At 55.2% G+C, this 12363-nt stretch overlaps 2 protein-coding genes across 2 annotated transcripts; one reads left to right on the forward strand and one right to left on the reverse strand.

The window, feature by feature from the left end:
* Window positions 1–314: 314 nt before the first annotated feature.
* Window positions 315–3394, reverse strand: KLHDC8B (kelch domain containing 8B; the record flags this gene model as incomplete). The annotated part of the gene is made up of 5 exons (XM_084246837.1): window positions 315–511; window positions 984–1085; window positions 1184–1408; window positions 1786–1950; window positions 3019–3394. 5 exons carry the CDS (start codon window positions 3392–3394, stop codon window positions 315–317), a joined length of 1065 nt encoding a protein of 354 aa, XP_084102963.1.
* A 7208-nt stretch (window positions 3395–10602) lies between these two features.
* On the forward strand, window positions 10603–11994 carry CCDC71 (coiled-coil domain containing 71; the record flags this gene model as incomplete). Its single annotated transcript, XM_084247082.1, has 1 exon — window positions 10603–11994. The coding sequence occupies one exon, from the start codon at window positions 10603–10605 to the stop codon at window positions 11992–11994; it is 1392 nt and encodes a 463-aa protein (XP_084103208.1).
* Between the last annotated feature and the right edge of the window lie 369 nt (window positions 11995–12363).

The following is a 12363-nucleotide window of genomic DNA, read 5'->3' on the forward strand; positions in this document are numbered from 1 at the left end:
AGACCTGGTCATCTCCAGATAGGCACTGACCCTATGGGGCAGGAAGCCAGCTCTCCCCTCCTACTACTTCCCAGCTGGACAGAGGGCTGAGTAGGTTCCAGAGCAAGGGTGAGCTAGGCATGGTCCATGAATGAATGGGTGTAAGTGGGTGTAAGCATATATGTGTCTTGCACTAAAGATAAAGGCCCCCCAAGTCTCCAAGGCAGTGTTTCCAGTGCCCACCCCAGTGCCTCCCTCATCCCAGAGAGCCAGTGAGCTTCGTCAGCAGCAAAAGCATATATGTCTGCCTCTGGTAGACAGGTTCCATTAGGCATTCAGACCCCATCACGAAGACACAGTGCCTCCACAGCTTGGCTGGGACCCTGGGCCACACCCCCAATGACAAACAGCCGGGGCCCAGCTTGCAGACTAGAACAGGAGCAGCGGGCTGTGGGCATGGTAGGCAGTGCCTCCCAGCGCCGCCGTGCAAGGCTGAAGCCTTCCACAGAGCCCAGAGGGCACGGCTGGTTTCCTGTAGGAAGGAGACAGAGGCTGTAAAGAGCACAGATTGCAGGGATTCCCCTCTTTTGCTCCCTGAACATGATCCAACAAGTATCACTCCAGGGTGGGTTATCAGTGCCTTTCCACTCATTGCCCCCATTTATTATTCATTCTTTACTCATGTTCACTCATTCCTATTCACATATCTATTCATATATCATTCATTTGCCCTGCTTCTTCTCCTAGGCTCCTGGCACAGAGCCCTCAGTCAGGTGCTGAGGAGGGATACCCCAAGAATTGGGCCACACAGACCATACCCCACCAGGTTCACAGACTGGAAAGCCTGTCACCTTTATAGTGCTTAGAGAAGGCAGGAGGCAATACTAAGACTGGGAACTACTCCCTCATATCTTGAGCCTCCATTCCCATTCTTGGCCCCACAGAGACTCACCAAGGTCCCCAATGGTCCCTCCCCTCCCATTCCTAGCCCCACAGAGACTCACCAAGGCCCCCAATGGCCACGATGTGGCCCCCAAGGGAGCCAACCACAAAGTCGGCCCTCTTATCCCTCATGCGCAGACTGCGGGGCAGTTTGGTCCAGGACCCTGCAGGAAAGGGAAAGATAGATCTAGCCCTCCCATATACACTGACCCCCTATACCCCACAAAGAGCAGGAAAACAGGCCAAGCCAGTCACTGCTCACCATGCTCCAGGTCAAACATCTCCACAGTGTTGACAAAATGTGGGCGGGAATAGAAGTTGTGGGGCCCTGGCTGCTGCAGGCCACCCAGGCTAAAGACGCTGCCTTCGGCCATGGCACAGCCAGCGAAGGCCCGGCGGCTGGGTAGGCTTGGATGCCGGGTCCAGGTACGTGCCTCCAGGTCAAAGGCCTCAAAAGCAGTCACTGGGAGCTTGCCCTGGCGGCCCCCTGCCAATGGAATTGGGGTACTCAGGAGGGTTCCTCCTTCACCAGGTTGCTAAGCCACCCCCTCCTCCACCCCCAACACGCTGCCCCCACCCCGCCCCCAGACAACCAGCCTAGCTATATCTACATGGGAGCATGGATCACCCACCCCACAGACCCTCAGGCACTGGGGTTTGGCTTCCCAGCCTCAGCAGGACTACCAGAAGTCAGAGCCTCTGAACAGGCCTGCTTACCCCAACAAAATTGTTCTTGTCCCACCAAACTAAGATTGAGCCCAGCCAACCTACAGAAATAAGAATTTCTAGGCACATGCGTGCACACACACACACACACGCAGAGGCAGTCAGTCTCTCTCCTTCCCCACATTCCCCAGACCTTACCCAGGACATAGATCTTGTTCCCATGCAGGAAGGTGGAGGCCCCGTAGCAGGGTGTGGGCATGGAAGGTAGTGAAAGCCAGCAGTCTCGGCGGGGTTCATACACCCGTACCTGGGCCTGGGGGGCCGTATCAGGGCCCATTCCCCCCAGGGCATATACCATACCATCTGCATAGAAAAGAGTAGTCCATACTGTACCCCAGCCTGGTCAAGGCATCTCACCCTAACAGCTGTCCTGTTCAGGTCTGGGGGTGACTGGAGCCCACATGTTTGTGATACTCTTCCCCAGCAGAAGAAACCCTGCTGCCATCCTGGAGTGGGGGCTGGGAGTATTTGGATTCCCCCTCTGGCCAGGGCCCCTCCAAGTGAAAAACAGGAGGGAGCTGATCTAATTATAACCCATCTCCGTCTCCCTGGAGACGCTATGGCAACCAACTCTGGCATCCAAGCAGACCGGTGGTCAGACCTGGAGGCCACAGGTGGGGGCTCTCTAAGGGGAGGGGCGGTGAAAGATGGTTCCCCCAGGGTTGGGGGCATAAGTGAATCTGCTCTGCATGGCGCTCAGATTAGGGAGTGAGGTCTCTGGGGACTTGGGGGGGGGTGATGGAGGAAAGGGAGGAGGGGAGTGAGGGGGGTAGGAGAGGGGCTTGGACCTGCAGGATGGGGATACTGATCTCAAGCTTTCTACCCAAGTGTCCTTCCAGTACCTCTGCACCTCACCCTCTCACTAAAGTGGATTACACTCTCAAGGGTTAGTTGGGGGCATGTCTGGGGGTCCTGGGGAAATGGACCAGTCAGCTGGAGGCTTCCATGGCAACTGTCCCTAAGCCAGCTTGGCCTTTGTCCATCAGGCTCCTGGTGTGTGTATGGGGGGGGAGTAAAAGGGGGTAGAGGAATCTACGCACTTGCTGGGCTCTGAGCCAAGGCTCTGGCTCACCTCCCCTTCCCCCAGACTATTTATAACCCTGGGAGTCATTGGGCCACCCTCCTTGTCTCTTAGGAGAAATGGGACAGGGAGGTGCCAGCCTAGGCTCTGCCTCCCACCTCACAGTCAGAAAAGGCACTTAAGGCTGCTGAAAACCGAGCTCAGAGGTAGGTAGAAGAAGAGACAAGAGGCAAAGACGTATCCAGGGCACCCAGGCAAAAATTACAGATCTTGCCCATTATCTGAGAGTAAGGGTAAAAGTCAGGAGGGTGTTGGGGCATTGGAGGGACCTTCCTTGGGAGGCCACTCACCTCTCTCCACAGTTGCAACCCCCATGGCTGCCTGAGGGAGGGTGGCCCGACGCTCCCAGCGGCCCTCGTCAGCCAGGAAGGCCTCCACAGCAGCTACTGGGCTTTGGCCCTCATCCACACCACCCACTACAAGCACCTGCTTGCCCAGCACCACAGCAGCTGCACCAGCCCGGGCAGTGGGCAGGGGCGCCAGAGCCAGCCATGTGTGGGAGGCCATGTCCAGTTTCTCAGCAGTGTCCAGGGGCAGTCCAGCCCGTCCACAGCCTCCCAACACTAGCAGATGCCCATCCTGATATGCCACTGTGCCATATACCCGACAGGTGGGCATGGGTGGGAACACCTGCCAAGCAAAGGCCCGGCCACCTCCTGCAGCCATGGTGTTCACCTCCAGTGGCAGGTCATGCTATCTTCTCAGTATGCAGGCCTCAATGAGGGGTGTGACTGGGCCACATCTTGACTCTACCAGGGTCTGACCAGTCCAGGGACCTTGCCTTCACCTGGAGGAGAAAGGGAAGACAAAGGGTCAGGGCCACTGACCAGCCTCTCAGGGAACTGAAGAGCAGCCTTTGACTAAGGATAGGGATGGCCCAAAATCACTGGTGGGAAAGGCAGGGGAGGACCCACCCTGTTGGCCAGCACACCACTGTGGAGGCTGTCCAGGAGCAGGAAAGAGGGCAGACTCCCAGATACCTAGGCAACTTTCCCCCTTCCTACGGGGCATGAGGGATTCTCCTCCAACCCCTTGCCCTCACCTAGGAGCTACTCAGTCAAATCTGGGTATAGGCATCCGGTAAATGATAGTACTCTCCACCCTAGCACCCTCTCCTTCCTCTAACAGTCCTCACCAGGTGCTCTGCAAGAAGAGAGTCCTATTCCACCCTCCTCCTTACCAGCTTCCAGTAAGCTCTGGGTAGCCATCAGGGTCTCCCATCTGCTGCCAGGGATCAGGTTCTGAGGTAGCCTTACAGCCCCTTTGGAGGCCATTCCATAGAGTTCATCTATTCCCACCAGCACAAGGCTAAGATCAGGGCGTATGGGGAAGGGATGGCCCCTCAGGGGTTTACCCATGCCAGGCCCTCAGAGGGTAGCCTCCGTGGTGTGCAGAGGGAGGAAAGGGAGATGATTTGGGGATCCCAGGAGCACAGGACTATAGGGTCCCAGAGTCCAAGGCATTTCGAGGAGGCTTAGGCATTTGGATTTCTAAGCCTCCTTACACAAGATCCCCCAGTTCTCCTTTCCTGAGAGGGCCACACTACCAGGACCCCTGGAGCAAAGGCCTCCTGGCCCCAAACTTCCAGCTTGCGGGAGGGGGGGGCGGGGTCCGGGTGAGTGCGCTTGGGGTTCCGTATCCCGCGCCCCAAACTTCCCCTGAGCGCGGCTCCCGCGGGACTCACCGGGCGGGGATCCGGCGCCGCCAGGGCACGGGGCCCACCGTTCTGGCTCCGCTGGTACCGGCTTTGGCTGGGACTGAGGCCGGGCTCCGGCGGGGCTTCGGCTCGGCTCTGGCGCGGGGCGGGGCTGGACGGGGTCCGCCCCTCGTCCCCCCTTCCCCTCCCTTTCAGCTATGTAAAACCTCCCCCCAACCCCCGCCCCCAGCCTTAACCCTGCACCTGCCGTGGCCAGAGCAGGGAGCTCAGACCCATCATCACCTGCAAAAGGGTGGACAGAAAGAAGTGAGAACTGGGCCTGCCCGGGATTGGGTCCGACCTCGGGCGGGGGGAGAAATGAGGCAGCGGTGAGCAGCACAACGCGTATGTGATGAGGGTGGGGGCGTTAAGTGCGGGATCTCGCCTGGGTAATGGGGTGACCCAGCAGAACCTGCGGGCTCTAGGGGTGGATGCCCGCCCACCGTCTCTGAGCGCGGAGGAACCAAATGACTGGCTTAGCGGCGGCGCCCCCTGGAGGCCATTTGGGGCGCGGCCTGAGCATCTGGTAGGGCTGGTGGATAGGGGCCCTTCCTTCCCCAGGCACGGAGCAAGGCAGAGAATAGGTCCTAAGGTGCACACTGAGGCTAGCAAGAGGTAGAGAAGCAGGCAGTGCTAGCCTCCGGGCTTGATAGGCCCTTACCTAGGACTTGATAGGCCTGGGTGGGAGGGTTTTTTGTGGGGGAAGGTAGCTCCGAGCAGAGAAAGAGCTTTGAGTCAGAGGCCTAAGGACTTCCAAGGGAGGTTATTCTGGCCTCATTCTGTAGGGTCTGAGGCCTGGGTTGCTCTGGGGTTCAAGGCAACTGTAACTATCCATCGTCAGGATCCTGGGTTTGTCTGTAGCCAAATCGGGGGTCAAGAACAATTGGAACCTCCCCTGGTGGCGCAGGTGGTTGAGTGCAGCGCAGCCTCTGCAGCGTCGTTTCCATCCTTGCTGGCCAGAGAGGGTCCCACATAGCATGGCAGACCTCTCCTGCCTCGCCCGCTGCTCCCCTCAGCAGTGTATTTCGTCAGTCTGCCTGTTCTGTTCCCGCTCTGTCCCTGGTGAATCCTCTCACCCTCACCCGCATCTGGCCTGCACCCCGGTTCTTGTATAAATAAATAAATAAATCTTTCAAAATAATAATAATAATAAAAAAGAGCAAATTGGCATGACAGAGGCCCACCTACCTCAAACCCAGACCCAGATCCTAGCCTAGTATTGATTAAGTCTGTGATAGACTAGGGGTCCGTTTATACAGGTTAGTGGTTACCTTTGAAAAGAGGTCCTTGTGATTATCTGTGCTTGCTACTACCTTGTCCCTCTTTCAGGTACTATGGCTTTCTGACTTACCCCAGAAACACACCTGGAGACAAAGAATCAAGTGCATATTGTTAATGTGGGAACTGAGGTTGGGCCAGGAAACACCAGCAGAGGAGTGGTAGAGACAGGGGAAACAGTCAGGAACGTGTGTGTCAAGCAAGTTGAACTGGGACCAAATCCAGCAGGGGACTTTCGAAGCCAGTATAGCAAATTGACTTCATATTATCTACCCCATCACCACCATGCCCCTTTCTACACACAGAGCAAGGGTTGCTGAGGTACTCATTCTCAAATCTCTTATCAGTCACAAGTTGAGGGCTGCTTGGGGGTATTAATTCCCTGGACGGCTTAATGTCTGGGCTGCCCAGAGTGTGGGCAGAGCCTTTTGCATGTCCAGAGAGTCTTCAGTCCCTTTCAAGTGCTGGCAGTTAAAGTGGAAGGCCTGCGTGGAAATGGTAGTACAGTTCCCGGCTAGGTTTGTTCCCACTCCACTTGCTCCTTATTTGGGACACTGGTACCAACCCCCCGTAGGGTGTTCTCACAAAACCCTGCAGATCTCCTCATATTTCCCATTATTCCTTTTCCAAATCCCCTCCCATCTCCTTTCTAGCACCCCTCTAAATACCTTTTAGCACTCCAAATTCCTCCTGTCTCTCTCCCTCCCTTGCAGTCAAACTCTTGAAGCCATTTGCTCTCTCAGGTTCTACTACTTTGATATCTGCCTCCTTATGTCTGCTGCCACTGCTCCCCAAAAATTTTTCTTGCCAAAGTAATCATAGAACATCATACAGGTAAAATTAGGGGGGCCCTGTGGTCTTTATCTCAAGTGAAATCTTGCTGACATTTTCAGTTTCAAACTCCTGTGTTCTTGTCTTCCGCCTACTGCTTGTCTTGCCTCTTGAAGTCTTTTATAGGCCCTGCTTCCTCTTCTGCCCTAGGAAGTGGATACTCAAAATCCAGCCCTGGGTTTTCTTTCTGGCATACAGACTCTGTCCTGGGGTGATCACTCCCACTCACACCTAAAACTCAGTACAACTAGGGACTGGGAACACAGAGTGCTATGGTGGGATTTCCTAATTACACCCCCGGAACTTTTTTTTTTTTTAAGATTTATTTATTTATTTTTACAAGCACTGGGTACAGTCAGAAGCACGGGAGGGTGAGGGAATTCACCAGAGCCATAGCAGGGAACAGAGCAGGCAGAAGGACCGAAGTACACTGCTGAGGGGAGCAGTGGGCGGCAGGAGAGGTCTGCGCGCCATGTGGGACCCTCCTCCGGTGACCAGGGAGCAGCTGGGGATCGAACTGGTGTTGCAGAGGCTGCGGGCAGCTTCGCAACCCAGCGCTCAACCGCTGCACCACCAGGGAGGCCCACCCCTGGAACTTTAGCCCTTGGAACTTTATCCTTCCTTACTCTCTACTGCAACCAGGAGCTAGAAGCACTGCTCCAGAGGAGGAGGAGGGTTTATGTTTCCTGATGGATGCTGTGGCTATACTTGAAGGCACTGAGGTCCTAACCACCAGTGCTAAGGCTCTGGGAAGCTCAGCAGTACCAGGTGAAGCCTAAGGTTGGGTGGGTGTTTCTTTTTAGGTGTGCCTAGACCCCTCTGATTAGGTATAGGCAGTCACCTTCATGTGACTTCTCAGAGGTTTCCACTTGCCCCCAGTTACCTAATTTGGCACCATTACCCATGTCAGGGCCCAAGAGTAGTGGCAGTATTTCTACCTCCTAGTTGAGGATTTGACTCAAGGGCAAATGCCCTGATCACCTCATCCATGAAACCAGTTCTCCTGTGATGCCCCCTGACCTGGATTTGGGGATCCTTGACCAAATTGGGGTCTTTGGTCAGAACTATGGGTGTTATTCTGACCCTCTGACTCCTGGAGTTAAATTTGACCTGTGTCCTCTCATTTGGTGCTGTTTGACCAGTGGGCACTGTAACCACTACAGCTTTGTACACCCCCAGGTAAGGTGAAAAGACTGAGGTGTCAATCTCCTAGGCAAAAGGACAGGGATTCTAAACAGAGTTAACACTGGAGGCAGGACTTTCTCCTTTGTGGGGACTGAAGCTAGGACAGGTACTTCCAGTACACCCATGTACACCTTCCTGGGCAAGTACATTTAGGCCCACACTGATATACTGGGGCTCTCAGATTGGCCATATCCAGCTTTTAGCTTATGTGTAGCACTTGTGTGCATATACAGTCTCTCATATCACATGCTAGGGGCCTCATTCTTGGGAAGAAAGCAGGGCCTGATGCCTCTAGAAGAGATATCCCTTATGCAAAACAACGCATCCCTTATGCAAAACCCTTATCCCTTATCCCTTATCCCTTATGCAAAACCAGGCTAAGAGCCACTCTTTTGTCCTCTGGGAACATTAGGCATCTGGGACAAATGCAGGTCTTATCAGTGGTTGCCAGAGTAGCAAAGAGAGGAGGATGTCTTGGATCTTGCCAGGAGTCCCTTAAAAGTCCCTCTCAGATGTCACCACACGATGAGATACCTCAGTGTGGGTTTCAGTAATATCCCTAATTCAGTCCTAACCAGACTCCTATGCAGTTCTGTTGGGGCTATATCAGAGAACCCCTCTGCACCTCTCACTTCAATATAGGTCCAGATGGGATCAGGGCAAACCACGTGACCACCACCTCCAGGAAGCCCTCCTTGGTACCCACCTGCCCCGCCCCCAGATATAGTGGGGAACGGGTCTCCGGGGGTCAAGGGTCATTAGGACGGTCCAGATCCCGGAAGCGGAAGCATAGCACACTTCCGGTGCGCAGCGGGCGGCCATGTTGGAGCAGCGGAGGCGGCGCAGAGGTGCGTCCTGGGTCCCCGCGGCGGCGCCGGTAGGTTGGGGCCGCGGGCCTAGCCGCGCCGTGGAGGGGCCGTCCACGAAGCGGCAGGGTGGATGGGCCGGGCGACCGGCTCTTCCCGGACTCGCGCCTTCCGCCGCCCTGGCCGCAACCCCATCCCCTCCCCCACCCCTACCCGGTGCCCAGCGACTCCACCCTGGGGCTGCGTGTCGGGGTCGGGCTCGCACGCCTATCCCAGGCTTTTAGCTTCTTTCAGCACCTCAGCTCCTGCTGCAGCTCGGGTTCTGGTGCTCCGTATTCCCAGCCCGAAGGCCCTGGTCTGCTTCCACCCCGGGTTGGCTTGGATGGGGCCTTTCTCGTCCCTATCTTTCATCAACTTCCCCTGCCAGCCCCGGGGGGCACGAGAAAAGAAGGGAAGTCGGGGGCCGGGCTGCAACCTGTTTCCGGAGCTTCTAGGAAAGCCCAGAAGACCCCTCCTAAAGGCCCAGACAGATTTGGGCTGAAGAGCCTCCATTTCATCCCCAGTATTTGTGCTTGGGGAAAAACAGGCCCCTCTGTTCTACCGTTCACAGCCGTGGGAACTACACCCCCTAGAAAAAAATAATAATAACAATAAAAAAAAAAAAAACACCTGAAGTCATGTGCAAGGGTTGTGGTTGGGGAATAGCCTCTGGAGAGGGGAAGTGCCTGAGACACCTGAGGATCCAAGAGTGTTTCCAAACACTTTCTCCAGGGGATTCTGAAAACTTTCTTTGCCCCTTAGTGCTGTAGAAAGAAGCTGCACAGAAGCACCTCCTGGCCCCAGGGATCTTCCTGATCCCAGTTGATCTTTTAATGCTCTGGTGTAGCTGGGGAGCTGCCATTCTAGGCTCTTGGGCCCTAAGTGTTGGGTTGGGCTTTAGATATGAGCCATGATTGACAGCCACAGCTACAGTGAGGCCCGGGACAACTTGTGTTGCCTAACAGCTCCCTTTGGGCTGTACCACAGTCCGTGACAGTTCAAACGCAGGTTGGGACAGCTCAAATTTCTAGTGTCCAACTTATTAACCATCCTACTTAGATTCTTTGGCTCCCACTGTCAGACCTTGGACTTGGTCTGGCTGCCTCATTCCCTAAAGATGTCATTTGTATCTGCTACTCATCTTTTTAGTTCCTGTTGAAGGAGAGCCTGACTCTCCTTGAGCTTCATCTCCATGACTCTAGTGCTGGGAATTGGAGCTGCAAGTAGCCTGTTTGGGGACTCTGAATGCAGAACATCTGGTAGACTGGGAGATTCACCCCTGGGGTGAGAACTGGAAGAAGAGATGGAGATGGACTTGGATATAAGTCTGGACCCTTTGGCCAGCATTCAAGGCTGGTGTTGCTCTGCTTTCACCTGTTATTCCAGTTTGACCTCCCAACCCTCACCCTCGAGTCCAGTCACACAAAGTATGCCTTACTCTTTCTCACTTCTGAGCCATTGCATAGGCTGTTTCCCTTTTTGCTCCATTTTCATCTCTTCATTACTCATCACAACTGGGTGTGATCTCTCTTTGATTCATTGGCGCACTCAGTGAATTGGGTACCACTCTCAAGAACTTTGGTGATGTCTGTCTTGCACACTGTTCAGGGATCCTTGAGGAGAGAGATATTTGCCTGTGTTCCCAGGGTTGAGTCTTACTGGGTTTCTGACTTCAGAAAATACAGTCTTGAATTAAATTGGGCCCACCAAGACAAAGCCTTTCAAGGGATCCAACAGCTGGTTGGATGGCTCTGCTGAACCTGTGGGCATGTCTCTTAAAGAAACTGCCTCTGACCCATGTGGCTCCTCTACCACTGTGCTAGTTCAGGAGTCCAGGGTTTTGCTCCAGGAAATGGCTCGCTCTGGTCAGGCCCTTCTGTGTCAGTGGATGTTCTCATGGAGTGTACAGGCCCTGATTGACCTGTCTACCTGTGTTGGTCCATATCTTGGTGCCATTTTTATTTACTTTCTTCCTCTTGCCTTGGAGGTGCTGAGCGCTGGTTTGCGGATACCCAGGCAGATCTGCAGTGCCTAATGCCATGAGCGTGGTGGTGCAGCATGTGGAGGAGAAAGCTGTGCACTCCTGGTCACGGATCTCCACAGCAGGGAAGAAGGCCTTGGAGGAGGCACTGCTTGTCTTTAACCCCATGAGCCAGGATCTCAGTGCCACAGAGGCCCAGCTTGTGGCCTTCCTGCAAGGCCTGCGGGATGATGGCTTCCAACCTACTATTCTACGCAGTGGTGATGTCTATGGCTATAGCTCATGTACAGCCAACCCCCCAAGTCAGACAAAGCTGCAAGCTCGTGCCCCTACCCCAGCTACCACTTCACCTCCAGCCAGTGCTCCCCGGACTGCAGTGCGGCTGCCTGCTGGCCGGGCCACATTGCTTCCCATGCCACTGTCTGGCAGACTGGCCAAAGCATCCACACCAACCCTCACCAAGCATGCTACCACCAACTTGCTGCTGAGCTCTCTGAAGCAATCAAGTGCCAGCCGTGCCCGGGGTGCGGCAGTGGGCTTCCCCGCCCGACTCTATCCAGGTGTCTACCCTGCCATGAGGCTCTCCGTTGTCCTTGAGGCCCTGGTTCCACTCAAGACTCCCATGCCCTGCTTGGGTGCCAAGCACAAAGCACTGCAGCTTTCACTTGCAGAGTCTCCTCTGAAGCTGCGGAAAGGTGCAGGGAAGGGACCAGGAAGCCTTCACCCCAAGGCTCCCAGAAAAGCTACCAGCAAAGGCCCCAAGTGTCCGTCTCATAGAGGCCCCAGGGCTGGACCCCGACAAGGCAATGGGCCCCAGAGCAAGACCTGCAAAGCCTCTGGGTCCCTCAGTGGCCAGCGAATGAAAGTTTGCTCTGCTCTGGGCACCAAGACAGCACGAACACTGGCCAGAGCTGCCCATGTCCAAGCCAAGGTGGCTCGAACACAGACCAAAGCTGCCAAGGCCAGAGCAAAAGCCAAGGCAGCACGGATCAAGGCCAAAGCCAAGGCAGCACAGATCAGGGCCAAGGCCAAGGCAGCACGGATCAAGGCCAAGGCGAAGGCAGTACGGGCCAAGGCCAAAGCTAAGGCAATACGTGCCAAGGCCAAGATGTCTCGGGCCCAGCCCAGGGGCAGGGGCAGGCCAAAAGGGTCTGTTCAGGCCAGGACTGCAAGGAGGGGCCAGAAAAGCCACCCTGAGACTGGAGGGCAGAAGAGGAAAAGGGCTGAGGAAGTAAAGGATCTTCCTCCTCAGAAGAGAACACGGCGAGGACCTCAATCCCCTAAGTCAAGGGTAGGACCTGGAACAGCAAAGTTACTGAAATTCCGGGCTATCAAGGTGGACAGGCAGTCCTCAGATGATGAGGTACGGCAGTGGGCTCAAAGGATCCTCCATGTGAACTTGTCCCCTGTAATACGGCTCCAGCCATTGTTGCCATACTCAGCACCGTGATTCCATCATGTAGTGTTTGGGGAAACTCAGCCCAGCTGTCTGACCAGTGGCACAGTGTGAACTACCCAAGGACTCCACAACCCCAAGGACTCCTGGTGCCTCTTTAGGTCCCTGGCAACCACTGGCCTCCTTTAAGAGACTGGAGGATGTGGGGTGGGGTGGGTGGGAAGGGTGTTCTCCTGGCGCGATGCACTGTGACTTGTTAACTCTTCAAGTTGTATGTCCACTGTTCCATCTATCACGTTTTATACCTTTCCACCTTCCAGTCTCCCTGCCCACCCTTCAGGGTCTTTTGTGTGTGTGTGTGGTTGTGCAAGGACTGGCAGAGCCACTCTGAGGTGGGACCACTCCCCTTGGGGCTGCCCTGAT

Source organism: Talpa europaea (assembly GCF_964194135.1).
Source record: "Talpa europaea genome assembly, chromosome: 11".
NCBI lineage: Eukaryota > Metazoa > Chordata > Mammalia > Eulipotyphla > Talpidae > Talpa > Talpa europaea.